General features: G+C 40.8%; 1 protein-coding gene across 4 annotated transcripts in view; it reads right to left on the bottom strand.

Annotated features, from left to right (window-relative positions):
- Positions 1 to 11,481: 11,481 nt before the first annotated feature.
- The window catches only part of MAP4K4 (mitogen-activated protein kinase kinase kinase kinase 4), a 170,351-nt gene continuing 159,917 nt past the window's right edge, over positions 11,482 to 21,915 (bottom strand). For all 4 annotated transcript variants that reach the window (XM_063126235.1, XM_063126234.1, XM_063126237.1 and 1 more), the window contains 6 exons: positions 19,427 to 19,561; positions 17,390 to 17,490; positions 16,216 to 16,365; positions 15,666 to 15,825; positions 13,841 to 13,980; positions 11,482 to 13,057 (listed from right to left, as the gene is read on the bottom strand). In XM_063126235.1, the coding sequence (XP_062982305.1) occupies positions 12,974 to 13,057; positions 13,841 to 13,980; positions 15,666 to 15,825; positions 16,216 to 16,365; positions 17,390 to 17,490; positions 19,427 to 19,561 (770 nt within the window). In that variant the 3' untranslated portion in view covers positions 11,482 to 12,973. The remainder of the gene's footprint in view (positions 13,058 to 13,840; positions 13,981 to 15,665; positions 15,826 to 16,215; positions 16,366 to 17,389; positions 17,491 to 19,426; positions 19,562 to 21,915) is intronic.

The following is a 21,915-nucleotide window of genomic DNA, read 5'->3' on the forward strand; positions in this document are numbered from 1 at the left end:
CCTGAGGAGAAGAGCAAGATGGCCTCCTTTCCCACTCCACGTACATAAATAAATGGGCAACTGCATCTAACTTCAGTACTGGGGATAGGCATCCTCCTCCGCTGCACCTGAAAGTGGCAGACTACTTAGGGGTGACAGGCCAGGCCATATGACCCCCAGGTCTTTCGTCCAACAACTTGCTGCCACCTCCTAGTATCTGCCGCCTGAGGCATCTCACTCTGCTTAGTGGTAGGGCTGGCCCTGATGGCTGCACATTGCATCTAGGATCAGAGGAAACATGGTTTGTAACATAGGTTGCTGGAGTGGGCTATTTCTGTCATGCCCTGCGTGTGGACTTCCCACAAGTGTCGGACTGGCCTTTGTGACAAACAGGATGCTAGACTAGATAGTCTTTGGGTGATATGTTCTTAAATTCAAAGATACTATAATGGAAAGACAGGATGCAGACACATTGCTCAGGCATGTGGGAAAGGAAGATCTGTGTGAAATTTGCAAGGAACAGCAATATGTGTTAACCCTACAGAGTACATTATGTGGAGGGCCTTAATATGGCAAGAAGGTCAACATTTTCATCCCTCTTCTTCAACCATATCAGACTTGGCTTTCTGTTCACTGCTCTTTAATAGGAAACGAACTGCAAATTCACATCATTTAAATACCATCTTCCTATTGTACAATGCTTTCCCCTGTGGTGGTGCGGGTGGGCTGAATGCTTGTTACATAAATTATTACGAGACATCAGCTGCTAGACTGAATGTATTGTAGGCATCAGTGTATGAAGATGTTCCAAACTTTTGCAAACTTTTTTTCCATTTGTGGTTCTTTAAGCAACCTGTGGCATGGAACTGCATCACTCTCTGTCCACTCATCTAGGACCCACTCAGATCTCATGCTTTCATCCCCTGTCGTTATTTGCCTTGTTTTGTTTTTTGGTGTTTTGCCCAGTTCATTTAGATTGGACAGTGCTTCTGGTGCAGTCAGATGAGCGGTCCATTCTAATTAAATTCTGCGTTTCTAGCATCTCTCCTCTCTTTGTGTGCGTGCAGGTTCTCTCTTGGGAATCATTTGGAAACCCTGAAACTTCTATCCTATCTAAATGTGCCTTATTCACAATTGATACCAGAAATAGTAACACACCCACCCCAATGAACTTTCAGAAATCCCTCCAGTCATTCCTTCATGCATAAACAAGTTCTACCATGTGATATCTTTCGAGCGAAGTGGGGAGGAAAGGATGTTGAATTCTGCTAGAGTGGTCTGGTAAAGTTTTAAGTTTCCCACAGTATCTTTTGGTTTCTTTTCTTGGACAATATTTTGTGCAGCTGGATTCACTGGAAAACGCTTGGGCTTTCATGCTATGCAGCTTGACAATCTCTTTCATCCCAGAGGACAAAAAGTCTTGGCAGATCACAGAATTCCTTCATTACAAGAGTGGACTCAGCCCTTCCGTTGAAGATTGGAATGGATTCACACAAAGGGCAGCTTAGGGACTGGTCAACAGGCTACTTCTCAGAGGCTGTTCCATATAGCAAGCAGTTTCATGTGAAAAGCCTGCACAAACAGAACCAGCACTTTCTTCACACTGTCATGCACCCCTAGGGTGGGTGGGTTGCAGAGACAGGATGTACATTTCTGGAAACATACCCTATAGAGTTTCCCAAGTTGGAGAGCATCTCTGCTCCGTCTCTGGGAGAGCCTCCTCCTCCACCAGGCATTCTCAAAATGGTTCCCTCAGAAGTTTTGGACATTAATTCCTATCATTTCCAGCCACTGTGACCAATGCTTAGGAATCCTGGAAGTCCTAGTCCAAAACTTCTGGAGCACAGCAGGTTTGGGACACCTGTCCTATATGAACCCTCGCACATACTTACATCATCCAGTGAAGGCCTGCTCCAGATGCATGTTTGTGATTCGTTAGCATCTAGCCAGCAGCAGGGCCTTTTCTGTTGTGGTGCCTTCTTTGAAGAAGACACAGCCTATTCTTATCTGAAAGGGCAAGTGAGAATCTTTCTACTCATTTGTGGCTAAAGAATGACTATCCATTTCAAAGATTATAGGCCACTCCTTTCAGAAAAATCCCTGTGGTTACCATGTGGTTCAGTATTTTATCTTATTGTTTTATTTTATGGTTATTAATCATTTGCTGCTCCTGGAGGTTTATGGAATGCTGAGATGCTGATAAAAATGGATGAGGTTTTTTTTCAAGACACTCTGAGGCCATTGTAACTCCTTGAAAGGGCCTGTGAGTATGTTTGACATTCTGAGAAAGTGATGAGCTCAGCAGTTCCTCCATTCTTTTTATGACTTGTGCAGTTGTGGACTTCCCATCCTTCCTTCTCCCTTTCCAGACCCAAATAGTCAGGAGTGAACTGATTACCTGGATTCATTTCAGAGAGCCAGTGTAGTATAGTGGTTAGGGTGTTGGACTGGCACTCGGGAGATCCGGGTTCAAGGCCCCACATGGCATGAAGCTCACTGGGTGACTTTGGGCCAGTCACTGACTCCCAGCCTAACCTACCCCACAGGGTTGTTGTTGTGAGGATAAAATGGAGAGGAGGAGGGTTATGTACACCACCTTGGATTCCTTGGAGGAAAAAAGGTGGGATATAAATGTAATAAATAAATAATAAATAAAATGGGGAGGAGGAGGAAGATCATGTAAGCAGCCTTGGATTCCTTGCAAGAGAAAAAAAAAGCTGGATGTAAATGTAATAATAATAAATATTATAATATTCAACAATGATGTCAAACCTGGATAAGAGACAAAACACTGCCGTGGTTGCACCACTGCAGGGGCAAGCAGTGTCCTCCAGATGTTTTGGACTACAACTCCCATAAACCCCAATCAGCATGACCAATGGGCAGAGATTATGCGCATTGTATTCCAAAACATCTGAAGGGCACCAGGCCTCCTACCACTGTGCAAATGGCATATGTCTCTGTTAATTCTCCTGGGCTTCTCAATCGCTTGAGATACCATCACCTATGGTATGCTCTGAAGCAGCTGCCAGATTTGAAAGTGGGTGGCTCTACTTTCCAGCGGTTCCACTTATATATATATATATACCAGCTTTTGGAGGACTACTGAAAGTCTGCTCAGAGGCTCCACATAAAGCAGTTAAGGGAGGTTACATGAGGTGTTTGAAGTCACCACTGTCCAATAATGCCCCATTATCATTGCTGATAGCAGCCAAGTACCATTTCCTCAGAACCTGATGAGGCACTGGAGGTCCTGCATAGGTGACAGATCAGTACCCAGCTAATAAATTGAAACTCAATCCAGGCAGAACAGAAATGCTGCTTTGGGCAGGCCTGATAATTTGAGAGCAGGTAGGCAGGCTATTCTAGACCAGCTAAAGAAGTAGTAGATAAAAAGCTTGGCAATACTTGACTGTTGTGTTATTTATTTATTTATTTATTTATTTATTTATTTATTTAAAACATTTGTATCCCACCCTATATCACTAGGATCTCAGGGCGACGTACAGATAAAAGTATACAATATAAAACAATAAATATACGCAGCTAAAAACAATCAAGTTAATTGTTACTGCAGAATACTTGGGTGGCAATCTTGACAAGGACGGCCTTTTCCCAGTTACTCCTTATGCACCAGCTGCACCCTTTTTGAGAAGATAAAACCCTACCCTCTGTCTTTCATGCCTTGGCACTCTCTGGATTGGATTACTGTAATGCACTTCATGTTCAAGACTGGAAATCACAACTAGGGGAAATGAAGCCCGCCTTTATGTGAAAGTCAATAGAATATGGAAAGGTGGTACAAAAATTCTGTGATATTATTTTAGTGATGTTGTATTTTGGGTGTGTTTGTTTAAAATGTTTAAAATTATATTGGAGACCATTATTATGCATGGGGTAGAATTTTTCATTCTTTTAAAGCGTGAGCTCTGACTTATTGGTGAGTTTCTTATCTGTCATCTCCATAGACATATGATCCATTGATGGCCCCTCTCACCTTCCAGTTGATGATGAATCCATAGGCTTCCAATATCTTCACCACTAGTTGTATATGCAGACAGATTTGAGTCACCAAAGTTATTCCCACAAGAGGATGTTAGCAAAGACACAACAGGGCAAGAAAGACTACTATGTCCTTAGAGAAGATGCTTGAGGTAGGGCTGTGCATGGTTTCGGAGCCCCCGAAACAGCCCTGATTCACCTCGGGGTACTTCAGGGGTTGCCCATCTTGCTTCAGTGCCAAAGCCAAGGTGAGATTCAGTGGCCCCAAGGTGACTCAGCCTTGCAGGGCCCTGGGTGCTGGGTGTGCAGCCAGCCCCCAAGAAAGCTGGGAGCAAGTCTGGGTAGGAGTCCATTGGACTTCAGAGTCTGGGCTTCCTCCCTCTCCCCCCGAATCCAGCGCTGCTGCTGCTGGGATTTATCTGCTCACCTGCTGCCACCATGCTGCTTCAGCATCGCCCCATCACTTCCCCCATTGGCCCATTGCTGTCACGACAAGGAAATGTGCCATCCTCCTGAGAGCCAGGCTGCAATTTCAAGATATCGCAGGGGCTCCGTTTTAGTGCATCTATGACCGCAAACTACAGTGGCCACAAAAGGCCATTTTCCCTTTATGGCCACCATAGTTTGCAGCCCAGTGACCCCACAATATCTTGAAATTGTGGGCTAGCTCTCAGGAAGACACCATGTGTTCCTGGTTGCGGCAGCGATGCAGCAGCAGGTGAGCAGGGAGAGGGAGGTGAGCCTGCACAGTCCGAAGTGGCCCAAGGCATCCCAAAGCTTTGGTACCAATCTGCTTCAGCCTCAGGCTGTCTTGGGCCACCCCAGAACTGACTCGGAGCTGAGGCAAGGCAGGCCGAATCAGCCCGCCTCGCCTTGGTTTCGGGGATTCGGCCTGAGGTGGTCCACAGCCCTAGCTTGGAGATAGAGACAAGATAAATGGGAATGACCTGGGAGTAAAGCAGGGACACTGCTCATAAACTGGGTGAACCAGAATGGAAATGTAGGCCTCGAAACCAACAGGCTGTCTGTCCCCTGCAGAGAGCTCCAAGAATTACATGGTCCTTAAACCTTGAAATGCTCCAGGACCACATGGCAAGTGAGAGCATTTAGGTCTAAAATTCCTCATCCGTTTTGATGACTGCAATCAGAGGATGCCCTGCATCCATACTGAGGCAAGGGCAGCAGGTCTATAGCCCCTGTGTTTTGGAGATGCTGAACAGCTCCCATTAGCTTCGATGTTTCTCTAGATTCTGAGATCTGGCAGAGGCTGCGTACTTTTGCCGAAGTGCACTGCAGAACTCTGAGCAACACGTTAGCCGTTGTGACTGAGACCGTGCCTGGCCTTGGTGGATTCTCACTAACACACAGCAAAGAAAAGGCATTTTCTTTTGCCTCCTCCCAACTCACAATATGGACTCTAAACACAAGATTTGAGGCCAGTGGCCAGGAGAAGGCAAGATGTTCATATTAGCAGGACAGTTGGTTTGCATTTGTTCTTTTCTTAAAACTTCTGGAGCTTCATTTTCAGTGTGTGTGTATTATATTGACATGTAGAGGGATGAAGCCAGACTCTATCAATTTATTTGAAATTATATATACCAGCCTTCAATTTCTGATAAAAGAAATAATCTATTGCAAGATGCTTAGGTTAGACAATGTGTTTTATACATTCAAAGAGGATAATCAGCCTTCCTTCCCGGGCAGGGTGGAACCTACTGGTATCAACTGATGCTGTCTAACAGCAGAGAGAAGTCCTGAGCCACCTGGATAATATCTAAAGTGAATGTAGTTGTGTTTGGAACTTGTTCAGCAGTTCCATCAACCTTCTGGGGTGCAGAGTGATGAAATATCTGCCTGGTTTTGACTCTGTATTATATCCTCCGTATGGCAAATCTGAGCAGATTAAAGGAGCACTTTAGAGTACAGGGCTTGTCTGCTTATTCTGCATGTTTGTGTTGGCTCAAGCTCCACAAGGTCAGGAAATGAGAATCAAACGCTGATGCCTTAACAGACGTGCCTTGTGATCAGTGCTGATGTTGTGTAATGTCACAAATTGTGCTGGCTTACAACTTAAACTCCATGCACCCACACTTTCTCCCAATCTTTCAGGGCCAAATCCAGATGGAGAGGATGGAGTGCTGGGGACAGACAAAGAAGCCCCACCAATCCTGTATTGCCGTACAAAGCATCTAAGCCTTGCAGTATTGCTAGAGGAATCCTCTTGTGGGGATTCCTCCTGCCTGTTTGCTGCTTGTAAGCAAGAATATGTGACATTACAGAACATCATTACTGATCGCATGGCCCATCTTGAAGGCATCAGCCTAAGCTTCCAATTTCCTGGCTTTGTGGAGGTTGATAGTCTTAATTCTGGTCTTAAGTTGGCAAGGTTTTTGATAATTGAATTTCCCTGGTTTTTAAAAAGGGAATTACTGTATTACATTGTTCTGTTTAAAAACACACAAATAATTAACTGGGTAGATGTGCAGAAATGAATTGATACATCCCAGGGCACCGGATTCCAGCACGGCTTTTTCTTTTCCCTTCCTTTCTTCATCAGTGATCTATTGGTCAGGTTTAAAATTTCATGCTCCTCTTCCATCGTTATCAGAATGCTGACAGAACTACACTGGTCATGCCTGACTTATGTCAAACATCAGGATTATAAAATCCCAGGGAGACTTTCCATGGATAGAGGAGGCTTTCCTTTTGTACACAGTTGCCCTCTAGGTATAGAGAGCAACAAAAACAGTAGAGGCGGAGAGTGAAGCTAGTGGACTTATTCCTGCTTGCATGCAGAGCTTATACATGAACAGAACTGAATAGTGCTAGATTCTCACAAACATCTCAACGAGAGTGCTAGAGTATGAACGCATGTGTGAACCCCCCTAGTGTGTGACATGATCCTTACACTCAAGCGAATAGCATTGGCACCTTAATTTTTGTTTTAACAAGCAGTTGTACTTGTGATCAGTTCAGTGGACCTGCATAGGAAAAGCTCCAAATAGCTTTATAGTTACAAGAATATTTTTGTTTTCATAGTAATTTCTCCTGTGTGTTCATCTGTATTGTACTAATCTATCTCTGTGAGGTAGCTCATAGATCCGTTTATTTCTAATTAACCCCAGAGTATCTTCACACAGTCCATAGCTGGCCACTGTGTGAAGAGAAAGCTGGACTGAACGAACCCTTAGTCTGATCCAGCAGGGCTCTTCTTATGTTCTTCAAGGCAAACTAGCTATAACAACTTGCTGGGAATTCTGACAGCAGTGGATGGTACAAAAAGAGTTTCTCTCCTTACAGAGCATGTACTCCTAACAGGAGTTTCAAAACCCCTAACATGTTGTAATGGAACAACATGTCTAAGCAGTGTATTTGCTGTTACTCAGATGATTAAGAAACAGCAGTTTTACACAATATTACCACCAATTTCCCACCGTATAGACAGTATCCCCCATAGTGGATGGGTTCTTACTGGAGAAAAAGATGCTGTAGTTGCTAAAAGAAAGTGCTGATTAAGGAAACCAGACAGGCCTACCGGCCATCGCTTCAGGTCTTGTAAGCACATGAAAATGTCGAGTTCTAACAAGAAACTTAAGTCTCAAAAATAATGACCAGTAAGAATACAAAGTCAAGGGCAAGGCTCTGTGTATACTGCAAAACTACCGGAGCACAGAAAAAGTGTGAAACGTGAGAATGAGGGCAGAATTTAGCTTCGTAAGTAGAGCAATCCTCTGAGGGGAGCAGGAGAACTATGGTGGAGGTATTGCTTTTCCTACTGCTCTGACTCTAAGGGGAGGGATGTGAACTATGCCACCTCCAGGGTTGGTGCAATTCTTTCCCAATTATGGGGCATGATGGGAGATAGGTGGAGGTTGCATCCTGCAATCCCCAGCCTTATTAATTAATGAATTAATGAATTAATGAATTATAATAATATAACCCCCCCATAGTCTCTGGGTGGTTTACAAAGATTAAAAACATTGAACATTTAAGAAAACAGATATACAAAATTTTAAAACCTGTAAAAGCATAAAATAGATAATATAAAAAATTTAAAAACCATAAAACAGGTAATATACAAAGACAATATCCATTTAAATGGATATTGATCTGGGGTCACTTCGAAAGCTCAACATATGCTGTTAAATGCCTGGGAGAAGAGAAAAACCTTGACCTGGCACTGAAAAGATAACAATGTTGGTGCCAGGCAAGCCTCATTAGGGAGATAGTTCCATAATTGGGGGGGGGGACACCACTGAAAAGGCCCTCTCCCTTGTTGAATCCTTCAAGCTTACCTCAGAGTAGGCACCCAGAGGAGGGCCTTAGATGTTGAGCGTAGTGTACGGGTAGGTTCATGTCGGGAGAGGCATTCCATCAGGGATTGTGGTCCCAAGCCATGTAAGGCTTTATAGGTTAAAACCAGCACCCTAAATTGGGCTCAGAAACGTACAGGCAGACAATGCAAGTGGGCCAAAATCAGTCTTATATGTTTGAACCTTCTGGTTCCTGTTATCAATCTGGCTGCTGCATTTTGCACAAGCTGCAGCTTCTGAACCGTCTTCAAAGGCAGCCCCACCTAGAGTGCATTGCAGTAATCTAATTTTTATTTTATTTATTGCATTTTTATACTGCCCAATAGCTGAAGCTCTCTGGCAGTTCACAAAAATAAGATTTATTTTAAAGTGTAACATTAAGCCTTAGGAGTATTTCCCTCCAGTACAACTTTCAGTAAAAAAAAGAATCAAGAGTGGCAGTCAGGCAGATATATTTTATTTATTTTAACATTTGTATACCACCCTTCACTCTCTTTAGGTTGGAGGCGTATGGAACAGCAGCAGCAGCTAAATGTTCCATAAGTCTTCAGATACCCATCAAAAACTATTTTCTTCTGTTGATGCATTGGTGGATTTCCAAGCTGGTATGTACTCTGGCAGAAGCAGCCAAACAGGTGTCTACCACAGTGTATCCTCATGTTTATACGCTGCGTTTTACTCATGAAGTTGTTCAGTCAGGGAATACAATGGATGTCATTTGTGCTATTTGCAGCTAACATGCAGTGCACAGTTATGATGAACTAGGTTATGACCATACCACGCCCTTTGAAGTTCAACTAATTTCTCTTGAATCTCTTCATATTGTTTAAGTGTTTGTACTCGTCTTCATTCTGTATTGTTCTATTATCTTAGTTTGCCCCATTTCACTTCATTCCACCTCCCTGCCACCCCACCATTTTTTAAATAAAAAGGCACTCTTTCATCAAAGCATTTGGGTGAAAACACACTGTTTGTACGCTTTAGTATAGTATTGCTTTGGCTTTTTACTAAAAGAAAAGGATAAAGAACGGGGTGGGAAAATGACCATTTTCACATGTACACCATTATGCTGATACCCATTTACAGGGAAGATGGTATGAAGGGAGTAGCGGGCAGGATACAAGGTATGCAAGATAGGGCTTGCGCTGGATAAATAGTCCAAAGTGCCCTATGGTGTTGACAAGTTGCTAAAAAAATAAATTCAGAATTACGAGGACATGACATACCATGAGATACAAACAGTATAAGTTAAATGGTGAACACAACCTTCTAGTACATTTTGCAATTGACCCTATGAAATCTTTTGAGGCTGGGACTGGCAGTACACTTGGTACACTCTAAAGCAGGCTGTAGTGCATTGTTTCAGGAGAGCTAAATACCCCTTCCCTGTTGAATCTGCATCTACCTGTATTGTGAGTGCATTTCACCAAGGGTAAAATATAATTTCACTCCTGGCCTGCCATGTCACTGCTGTTTCCTTCATGGTGATTTTGAAGACCCCACCCCCAAAAGAAAAAAAAAGTAACCCAAAATACTTTCCACATACACATAGGTGTCATTTTTTTTACTTTATTTAAGGAAAACGGGGTGGGGGGGACAGTAATTTTATAATACACAAAAGACAAATTAGACAGCACTGCAAAGAGGCTGAGCGTTTCATTGCCACCAGTCTGCTTTGCAGCTCTACAATTAGTAATTTTACTGTAATTTTGTCATTTGAATTATTGTTTAAGCATCTTTATAGTTGGCAGAGTTTGGGGTTATTAAAAAAAAATCACAAAATATGTGTACTGCTACTACTATGAAAACCTAAACCCCACAAAATCACTTCGAAAGAAACCATAAATATGTGATGCACATTAGTGTAACAAAACCATTTTTGTAAACATTTTCTCCAACATAACATGTGCATACAATAAAAATAAAGTCACTGCAGTCATACAGTTAGAATTACTTTGACTTAAGATACAGAAAATTATTACTTAAAGCTTAGAACTAAACTAGGAGTATTTTTAGGCTTACCAACAGCACTGCTTTAAAAATGGATTTCAACATTTTATATGTAGTGGTTTTATAATACTGATTCGACTTGTAAAGTTAGCCACCTTGGCACTTGTGTGGAGTTTGGGGGAGCAAAACAGCAGCCCCATGGAAGGAGTCATTCCCCACCCCACCCCCCAATTCCCCTTTTGTGTTGTATAGAACTTCATCAGCATATATTGACCTGGGAGAATTTCTCCGTATGACAACATTCCTACATTTATGAACAGTAGTCTTTCTTTAAAAAAAATTAAAAATGTAACAAGGTGGCATGAGAGGAGAGGACAAGAATTAGATCAGTTTTAACCACACTGTGCCATCATCATGTTCTCCCAAGGACATCCGGCCAATCAGGCCCAGTAAACTATGCTACAGCGCCAATGCAAGAGACACCCTTACTGTCTGTGTCTTGCACTGGTCTTCTGACTCTTGTACATTTCCTGCTGTACAAAGCAGAGTTGTAGTTTTGGCTGTTTGCTAACAGGTACAAAGAGAAGTAAAACCCATCTGCAACTTTAGCCCTGACATTCAGTGCTACCCAAAAGCCAAGCAATTTAAAAAAACAACAACAGAGAGACTTCAAAAGGTTTTCTGCCAACAATTATAAGCTGTTCTTATTTGTTTTAAACAAGCTTACTTTTGGGAGAGAGAAAACAACAACCCTTCCTGCTCTTCCAAAGAAAGAAAAGAAAAGAAGTTGGGTCAAGAAAAGAACAGCAGTTTAATGCCAAAGTACAGTGAACTGAGCAGCAGGCTCATTCAAATGGTGCTGTCCATTTGGTGCTGTCCCTTGACCTATTGAAGCATCTTGATTGAAGAATCACATTTAATTCCCTACCTGTCATGCCATGAAAAAGGTAACCCCAGCAGAAGATATAGCCCATGAAACACTGGAATCCAGTTCACTGACTGAACAGTGAGCTTAAGGCAGCTGTCAACAAAAGTACCCCAGAGAGAGTAAAAAAAGTTTTTAAAAAACCATAATGATTGAATCATGACACTGTGCATTATTACATCACCAACAGATAATTACACACTCAAGTTTTTCTCAAGTAATAAACACATGTAGCCTTTAAACAAAGTATTAGTCTTGAGACATTTATTACAAAGGCCAAAAACTTACTAATAAAACAAAACTGAGGTGTGTGGTTTTTTTTCCTTTAGAAAGGTGGGGCCGGGAAGGGGGGGGGGGGAGAAAAAGAGAGCCAAAAGTTTGGGTTTTTACATTGAAAAACAAGTAAAAGCTGCTTTTAAAAAAATGAATAAGCAGTATTAACTACATTCTTAAAATAGTTTTAGTGCATTGCATTCTTAGAAAAGGAAAACATCACTTCCCCAAAAGTTTCCTACAACATTTAACAAGTTATAGAATTAGCCTAGTTCTTTGTTATTTGCCTGTTACGAAGCCCCCCCCCCCAATGTTAAGAGTAAAACTTTCTGAATTTTAGACTAAATTCCTTTAATCTCCATTCATGATGGAATTGGTAAAAAATAAAGTGAAAAGCTTGCTTTCAAAACTTTAAAAATTGGACTATCTAAGTCACTGTGTCACTGCCACAAATCTAATTCAACCATCTCAAATGACTGCTGGTCTCTCTTGCTGAAACCTGATACAAAATTAACAGTCACACCTTTATTTTGCAAGTTTTGGTATTGTGATTAATTTGACATTTGTTCTCCTAAAAAAAAGAAAAGAGAAAAAAGCATAACCCTAAACCACCTCTTTTATTGTATGCATTAGAAACAATGAGGTAGGCACAAAAACAAAACACGCGTGGAATTTTCTTTCCCCCAAAGGCTGCATGAAGCAGATTGGTAGTAAGAGTTGTTGCACATTTTAGGTTTAAACAAAAATTAAACCTTTAACTGAAGCAGTGCTAACACTGACATCACCAAGTTCTGGCCTAATGAAGAATCATTATAGCGAAATGAACAATTGTTTGTTTCGTTGTTGTTGTTGTTGTTTTTAAAAACAAACAAAACCATCCACATATGGTTTTTTAGGCAAAACTTGGTATACAGGTAAAAAAATGACTAAACTCTTGGCCAGGCCAAAATTAAAAAGTCCCCCCACACCTCCCTTAAACTACTGTGCCTTTCACATTTTATAAATATTAACTTTTAAACCTGCATCTTCCTCTTTGCCCACATATTGTCACATTACCAAAAAAAAAGAAAGAAAGAAAAGAGAAGAAAAAAGAAATGTCAATTAAATACATCGTTAATATTACTATATTAGATTTGCCCTCGGCTTCAGCAACACTGGCTCCACCTACGTCGCCCTCCTGCCACCTTCTTATACCTGCCTCCTTTCAAAAATATGTTTCTGATCAGTCTCTTCCTTTTTTCACTAGGAAATCTGGAGCTGGGGAAGGAGGACGGGGAGGTGGAAAAGGAGAGAGACCTGATTCTTTCTCTACTGGGATCCCAAATCAGATAGCACCTGATGGCAATATCTTTACAGCACCAGCTGCATATCGCAGCCTCAGTTTAAAAACAAAAAGAACCCAACACCAGTGATGGCTGCACACGCAACGGCATGTAGTACTGCATCACGGCAGGTCTGTACTCCAGTTTCAAATGATTCCAAGTTACGAGGACTCCAGACGACAGCCAACCCTTGCCAAACTATATCACTTTTACCAACTCAGAAGAGAAGTCCTGCCTAAGGTCATGAAATAAACTTGGCTGCTTCCTCCAGACCGTACAGAAGCAAAGAAAACCTATGAAGAAAGAGACAAAGAGAAAAACAAACAAACTAATTTGTTAATGAAACTAGGTGGTAAAACAAAGGCAAAAGTACTACAATTTGGGGTCACTTGTCATTAATGGCTAGGTTCAAAGCCCTGTGGTGCACCAATGTGTAGAAGGAAAGTCATGTGAGAAGGCCTCTACTATGTCTTTCATTCATGGCAAAGTTTACAAACTGCTCCACATTGAGGGATATCAGACTAGAGTAAAATAAATAAAAACACGAAATACAAAATGTTAGAATAAAAGCAAACTGATCAATAAAACAATGGGTGGAATTTTCTCATTGGTCAGGAAATGCTGGCCTGAAAAGAACACCAGCGTACACCACCAACAAAGCAACATATGTGCCTGCCTGATCTCAGTTCAAAGGGCATTCCACAGGGTGGGAGCTGCCACACAGTGAAGGCCCTACCTCCTGGTGGCTTCCAAGAGGATCTCCAATCTATGTGGGGCCACCAGGAGCGCCCCTTCAGAAGCTCTCAGGGACTGAGTGGGATGATAAGAGAGAAGGTGTGTCCTTATGCTTTTTGATGCTAGGGAAAACTGTTGTGCTCCCATGCTAATGAAGAGAACAAGGCAGCACATGTGTGCATCAGAGCTTTCAGGTAACTCATCCCTGCACAGGAGGACTGCTGGATTGGGCTGAATAGATTTTGGATTGATTGCCAGTGTTCACTCTCTCTCTTGCTTCTCCACAATCATTTTGAAAGGGCTAAACTGAATGTAAGGTATGAGAAAAATATATATCCTACCTTGTCATTACGTTCACATAGAAACTTGAGTCTTTGTGCCCTTTTGTGCATAAATACACCATCCAAGTGTCCTGTTTCCACTGATCGTATCTCAATAGCCTTTTCGCCCCAGCCCATTATTTGATTGGATCGAATATATGCTTTACAATAAAAAAGATGGCCACTTTTAATCATCATCATCATATACCACAACATAAAGAAAAGTTGGGCATTTCACCTTAACATATAGCCTGTTAAATGATAATATTTCACACAAAACAATCAAATCAAGTAATCTGCAAGACAGAATGAAACATTTTAATCCTTGCTGACACTGCAAGAATTAAGTTTTTAATTGACTACACCCTATCTTCCCGAGAGAAAAATCTATTTGGATTTTAAAATTCCAAGTACAAACAGCGTAATTTTATGGATATCTACTCAAAAGTAAGTCCCACTATTCAATGGAATTTGCTTCCAAGTAAGAAGAGCACATAGGATTACTGCATAAGAATTGGTTTCCTCAGTCAATACATTCAGGGCACCATCAAGGAAAGAAACTCTTACAATGATTCATAAATCTTAATTAGTGGGACTACTTAAAGCATCTATTTGGGTAACAGGTAGATTGAAATTTATTTCTATCATAAGCTGATAGTAGAGCTAAATACACTAAATACACATGGACATTTTTCCTTTCTGAAATATTACTGAAATACTTATGGCTACAGTTCTGCACCCAGCTCCATTCATTTTTTTCCCTTGTTGAATTCAATAAGCCAGTTTGGATGTCATGATAAGCCTGGCTTTTTGTGCTTGAGCAGCGTGCCACTGCATGTTGCTCTATTGCTTTTGGCTCCTCCTTCAAACAAAAGTGGCAAAACAAACCATGGATTGTTACACGCTAACTGGGAATTCTGGCTTCTCTCTCCACAGGCAAGCCAGAGCCATAAGCCATAGTTTGCTATTGGCTTATGTTTCTGGCTTGTGTGTGGAGACAAGCCAGAGTTGCTGGTTCTCATATGATAAAGAAACCACTAATAGATGGTTTGTTTTGCAGGAGCAACCACATGGGAGCAACTGGGTTACATCCAGACTAGACTAATAAATTTAAGTAAAGAAAATGGGACAAAAGACTGCAGCATATCATCTGATATGCAAACTCTGTAATACAGAGATACTTTGCCAGAGGATTTTTAAGCTCCCTGAATTTGAGGAAGACATTAAAAGCATCATTGGACACAGATGCCAAGGTGCTTTTGTATCAATGCTCTCCAGATGGAGTATATACTCTCCTAAAGACCCATCTGAAAGAGAGCGTCTTATAAATACAAATAATATAATTTTAGCTTAGCTAAAATTATAAATTTGGCTTTAGGACAAGATGCTTCTCATCCCTACCACAATGGTGTGATAGTAATACTGGTCCACCAAACAGAGTGGTCAAAAGGGCTTCTGAGAAATACATGAAATACATAAACAGTAAGAATTGTTGTTGTAATTATAGGAGAGTTGTGGAATATAATCAATTTATATTCCAAAATCCTCCTGTAATTACAACAACAACAACTTGTACTGTTCATAGCTTTCATGTGCTTCTCAGAAGCCTTTTTGACTATTTGTTTGGTAGACTAACATTACTATCACACTATTATGGTTGGGCAAAATAGACAACTGGCAAGGTATTTCACCACTGTACTGATTTCACCACTGTACTGTTTAATAACCAAGGTGACTAAATTCCATGGAGAGAGGAAAAAACACAAAATGGAAGAAATCTCTCTTTCTATTTGGCCACATCACCTTCCTAACACTACAAGTAATTTATAAATCTTAGTGTACATACCCACTGATGTAGGCATTTCTCCCCACTGCAAAACCACATCTTTGGTGATCCTTCCATATGTATTAACATATACTCCTTCATCCTCATAGCAAACAAGCAGCTCCATCCCATCTGTGTTTGGTAGAATGATGATTGCATGGGGCTGGATGCTACTCTGGATCTGCAAATACACATATATCCAAGAACTCTGAGTTGGCATCCAAGTGCACCCCTGCCTGATTATTTGGTTACTTCCTCAACTGGAGTGCATATTCCACAAATTTGACAAAAGCTTCTAGGGGAAAGAATAGGATGGCAGGCACACACTATTTGCAGTACTATGGTCTTACGTGTACCACACAGGACAGAGAGAGATCACTCACTCAATAGAAATATAAAGGCAGAAACTCACGGATAAATCTCCTTCAGATAGGAATACGATTGAACATGCATTAGTTATTTGTTTATTGGAAACATTTATAAATCGTTCTTTATCCCACTAGGATTTTGAGTTGGTGTATCTTACTCTTTCTAAAGCAGCATGAGCTAGGAGACGCAACAGAATTCTTACATGCGTTGGGAGGTAAATATCATACACTGATCCCGAGTCCACGTCAACGGCATGAAATCCAGCACAGGAGCCGTAGATCACCTTCAGTCTCTGGCCTTCTTCTACAGTAAGATCCACTAATAATGGCTTATGTACCAAGTCTCCAAACGACTGCAGCACAGTAATAAAAAAATAATATATTTAGCACACTACACTAAAATAGGTTGCCTTTGAAATGATATACATGTCCTCTGCCCCCAGCTCTCTTCCTCTTTCATACACACAAACACACACACACTTCTGTGTGCTAGTGCTTCTGTTAATGTAACTTTTCTCATGTAAAAAATGCAATTGAACTGTCCATGGCTCCTTTACTGGAACAGAAACCAATGGATCCCTGCAGGATCAATGAAGTTTTATGCTGTGGTTTTCCTCAATATTCAGTGTTTTCCTCAATATTCATGTCTTCTAGAACAAGCCTTAATTCAAAGTATACTAAGTCAACTTTCAACACAACGTGATAAATTAGCATAATCTTACCATAGGTATAGCGTATGGGGAAAGCAAACAAGGTAAAGCAGAGATGGGCTTCAAGAAAAAAATGTTGTCTTAAATCGGTCCTCTCCTCCCCAATTTAAGATACGGGAGGGGGGTTAAGACTCAGAAAGTAGAGGCAGATATCATTTTAAGGCACCGTACCAGTATATGAACTCACCTCCCTGGAAACAAAAGAAATCTCAGCGCTAGTATAATAGCTTCTCCTATGGTTGATTTGGACTTTTTATTGCCTCCTAGTTCATGGTCTTCCACTAGAACACCACATAGAGCCGGTTCACATGATTAAACAGCCCACTGGCGCATGCAGGTAGCCATTCTGATATTCAAGCCACTGCTTGTCACGTCATCTGAACCTGAATGGCAGAGCTTGTGCAAGAGTTTAAAAACTTTTGCATAACCCATGCACAGTTCTGCTCATGCAACCCCTGATGGCTGGGTTCAGACGACACAGCAAGCCTTGAACACTCAAAACAACCCGGCATGTGCCACAGCCCACTATGGCTTGTTATGTGAACTGGGTCAGGATTTAAATTCTCAATGATCAGATCATAGTCAAGTTTGAACACAGGCAAGATTTGAACACTTGTATAGCACATATTCCCCAATGCAGTCCAGACTTCTAAATATGCACCCTTACCTTAAATGCCATAAATTTGTGGTATGGTTTTGGTGCCCAGGCATAAACTTCCACAGAACTCTTCAAAGCAATTACTAAGAATTTGATTCTTTCATATTTTACTAAAATATAAAAAAGACAGTGAACGTAAAATTTATTACAGAACAAATTATAAGACAAAAAATATATCACTATCTTTCAACTGCTCTAAAATCACCATAACTGAAACAATAATCCATATTACAATATATAACATATCCTTATAAGAGAGAAAACCCAATATTCAGCTATTGAGTCAGTATGTGGTCTATTTCAACAAAATTATTAACAGTTGCTATTCCTCAAAAAAGTGGATTTTACAGATAATTCCAGATTTTATTTTCTTTAATAAAATACCTCGTCAAATAAAATTCATAGTTCATTCAACTAGGCATTAATGTTTATATTTCAACGCCTTGCATGCATCAATTTCAACACCAATCAGAACACTGTTGTCAGTATAAGCTTTAGTAACAAAGGATTACCATTCCTACCTCTAAAAGATTTTTTGGTGTGTAAGCTTAATTTTATTTTCCTGGAATAGTTTTTTCATTAGTCTGCTGTCCCTCTTGAGTGCAACATTTATCTGTCTGCACACATCACACTATCCCAGGGTGGGTGGCAAGCTATGCTGGATGTTTATGCAAACAGCCTACTGTGCTCCTATCAGACGATCAGGCAAATGAGCTACAGTGGCCTGGTTCAGACAACACGCTAAACCATGCTGCTTAACCCCAAAATGGTTAAGGGAATGCATGCATTCCCTTAACCATTTTGGGGTTAAGCAGCATGGTTTAGCGTGTTGTCTGAACCAGGCCACAGAGTAGTTCATTTCACACACAACTCCTCCTGTAGTTATCCCGCCCAGCCGGGCAGGTATCCCAGCTTCCTTTGCGGCAATAGTGATCGCTTGAGAGGAGCATAGCGGCAGCAGCATTTTTGCTCTGTAGGCGATCTCTGTAACCCACATTGGAGTGACAATGTGCTAACCCACTATAGGTAAAATAACCCTTACGGCAGACCGTGGGTTCTCAGGTTGGCTTATTTGGAAGGAATAACTCACCGTGGTGTGTGTGAGGAGAGAACATCCAACAGACAAGATGGTAAACCATCATGAGTTGTTCCGGAAAATAAATCCTCTATCCATTTATCTGTTTGTCTGTCTGTCTATATGACATTTTCACCTGGATAGATACTTAACTAAGGAATGCAATGACCCCTAAACATTGTGTTGGGTTTCTTTTTTTAGTTATAAGAAGAAAAATGTTGATTAAAAATATCACTACTATTTGGCAATGACTAGAAACGCTGATGGGAAGGAAAAGATAAACAACCTGATATTTTATTTGTATATCCATCTTCAGCATTGTTTCCCAACCTGATGCTCTCCAGGTGTACTGGCCTAACTCCTAATATCCCCCAACCAGCCATGTGGAGAGCACCAGGTTTAGGGATAGCTGCTCTACAGGATAAGAGGTTCATATCATTTCCTTCAAAAACTATTATTATTATTACTATTATGTTCAGAACTGCTAAAAACAATCTAAGGAACAGAATTGTAAACCTATGCGGCAGGGTCTTGCTATTTACTGTGTAATTTGTACAGCACCATGTACATTGATGGTGCTATATAAATAAATAAATAAATAAATAAATAAATAATAATAATAATAATAATAATAATAGAACCTATCTACACTTCGAAAGTGATCTAATAGTATGCTTGGAAATGCAGTGACGCCGAGGCAAGGGGAAAATGTATGCATCATCCCCAGCTTACACATGTCCTGTTAACATGTGTCTCAACAAAGATAAAAGCAACAGAAAAATACATTCTTACAACACTCTTCCACAAAGATATAAATAAAGGCGCAGACATTTATTTATAGTATGTAATTAGTTCACGAGGGAAGACCAAAAGCTGAGCAGATTCAACTTGAACATACATTTTGAACAGACTTCTCCATTACATAATACCTTCTTGACTGACTTTGACAATGAGCACAATGAGTTACTTACCAACTTTATAGTGTACACAACCTTCCAAGTCACCTACAGTTGTCCAGCCTTGTTTCTTTTCTACCTCAGGGTCATTGTGAAGGATTTTGTTTCTTAACCATGACAGGTAATAAACTCTCAATTTGTTTTTCTTACCTAAAAACAAAAGGTTTGTTAAGAACAGGCAATAAGGCAAACTGAGAACACATTGAGATCCAAAGTTCAGCAAAACTACATTACCAGTCATAAATATGAACCTTTGATACAAACGTAAAAAGCTGATCTTATGGAAGAATATGGTAATGTAAGGTTTATTACTCAAGATCTACCGGACCGATTTTGCTCCTTTTTTAAAAAAAAAACCTGAAGCTTGAGCAGAGTAGACTTGCAGAAAATTTTGAAACTTTGAAAAATTTCAGAGCTCAAGCTTTGGGCAGCTTGGGAAGGGAGAAGAGAGGAATGAAGCAAAGAGGAGGTTAATGCATATGCTCCACATTGTGCATGTAATGTAACGTGTGTATGCACGTGTAATAATGCTCACTCCTTAAGCTCTTAGAGTGGTTGGGCAATGAAAGTACAGGCACAGAATGTCAGGAAAGGGGCTGAAAGAGTCAGTTGGTGACAATTAGAGGAGGAGAAGGAAGAGAAACTGAGGAGAAACAGCTGAAAGGACACCAGAGGGAGAAGAAAGAGAAAAGTCTTACATCATGTGTTTTTAACCTCAAATTTCAAAAAATGGTAAACAACTTTTTAAAGAGAACTATTTTTTAGTTTTCACCATTGCTGGTTTATTTGCAGTGCATTTATTTTAAAATTGTAAAGTTCTTCCAGTCGCAAGGAAAATGTGCAAACTTATTTTTATCCAATCATTCTCCGACTACTAGCCCTCTGGGTGACATGGGATTTGCACTAGTACCTGAAGAAAATAAGATGGACCAGACTATGCCTCATGTTGAGTTGGTTCATATGTAACATTTCCATTGTTCCAGATCATAGATTGTGATCACTATGCTATTATTATTTTTACCTGCTCATCTGCCAATGTAGACTCAGGACCAGCTCAGATGTAATGATCCTGGCTTAATAAACCATACTTTTTAAAGCTGGGAATGAGTATCCTGGCTGGTAAACAAGCATTAAACTGCAGTTCCCTGTTTCAATGTAATAGGGAAGTGTGGTTTAAAAGAAGCAATGACTGAAGTGCTGAAGCTGGGTGAGGGAAGGGGGGATAAGGGGGAGCATATAGTCCTGGTGTTCATTCTTGAAGTAAGGTTTATTAAGCCAGGAATGTTACATCAGAACCAAACTTTATTTACTTCCTGGTTTAAGTCATTTGAAACTGGCTACTAATCCTGGTTAGAAGGGAAAATGCACATCTGAGATTGCTGGTTTGGATGCAATGTCAAACTGTGGTTTGCCTGAACCAGGAAGAAATTTATTGCCTCCAAGTTATATGCAAACAACGGATCATGCAAGCACAGGGCTCATTTCCCAGCATTCAGACCACAGTTTACTGTAAACAATGACCCTGTTCAGACAACATGCTAAGCTATAATAGTTAAGCATTTTAAGCTAAACATCATGGCTTAATGTGTTGTGTGAACCATGATTTAGTGTGTCATGTGAACCATTTTTAATCATGGTGGCTACATAACCACAGTTTAAACGTGCTCACTAAACATTTGCTGCAAAAGGGTTAACAGCCTAACCGTAGCTTGGCATGTTGTCTGAACAGGGCCATTAAGTAGGATCTGATCCAATAGTAACACAACATGGCAAGTTATTGTGGGTTAATGAATTACCTCACAATTAGCCGCAGTGCATGGTGGTAGGTGGGTGGATGCAGCTGCCTTTTTGAATATGCAGGCCTCAATCATGCCAATTGGGGGTTACGCTGTGTTGTTACGATTTGCTTAACCCTCAAATAACTCATGATGACAGAGTTCAGATGATATGGCACAACTGCCGATTGGTCCAATCTGGGGTTGAGCAATCCAAATGGTGGCCGCAGCCAGGGCCAGGCAAAGCTGGTAATAGGCCCGGGCCAAATAGGAAATGTAGACCTGATTTCAAACTGCTCATTAAGTATTTTTTAATCACTTCTCAATACATATGAACTAGAACGATGTATAAAAAAAGTAATGGCAAGCACTTTTATTCAAGATGTATATAAGACATCACTTCTTCATATTCAGAAATGCTTTTCATGTTTTTCTTTGGGCAAATTCATCATCAACAGAAAAATCAAGTAACTTTGCCCAGGAGGAGTCGGGGTAGGCCCCCTCAAATCATAGGCCCATGCTAACTGGCCCCACTGCACCACTACCACCCCCCACCCAGCCCTGGCCGCAGCACCGCAGCTCACTGTGGGTTAAATTTCCCACAATGGGCTGGCTGTGTCGAGCAAACCACCCCACTTTTTGCATTCATCTCATAACCCTTCAAGATCATTATTACACTGAGGTGGTATTGGAACTGATTCTAAATGGTTCTGCCCCAGGTCACTGTAC

Source organism: Elgaria multicarinata, chromosome 5 (genome assembly GCF_023053635.1).
Source record: "Elgaria multicarinata webbii isolate HBS135686 ecotype San Diego chromosome 5, rElgMul1.1.pri, whole genome shotgun sequence".
Lineage (NCBI taxonomy): Eukaryota > Metazoa > Chordata > Lepidosauria > Squamata > Anguidae > Elgaria > Elgaria multicarinata.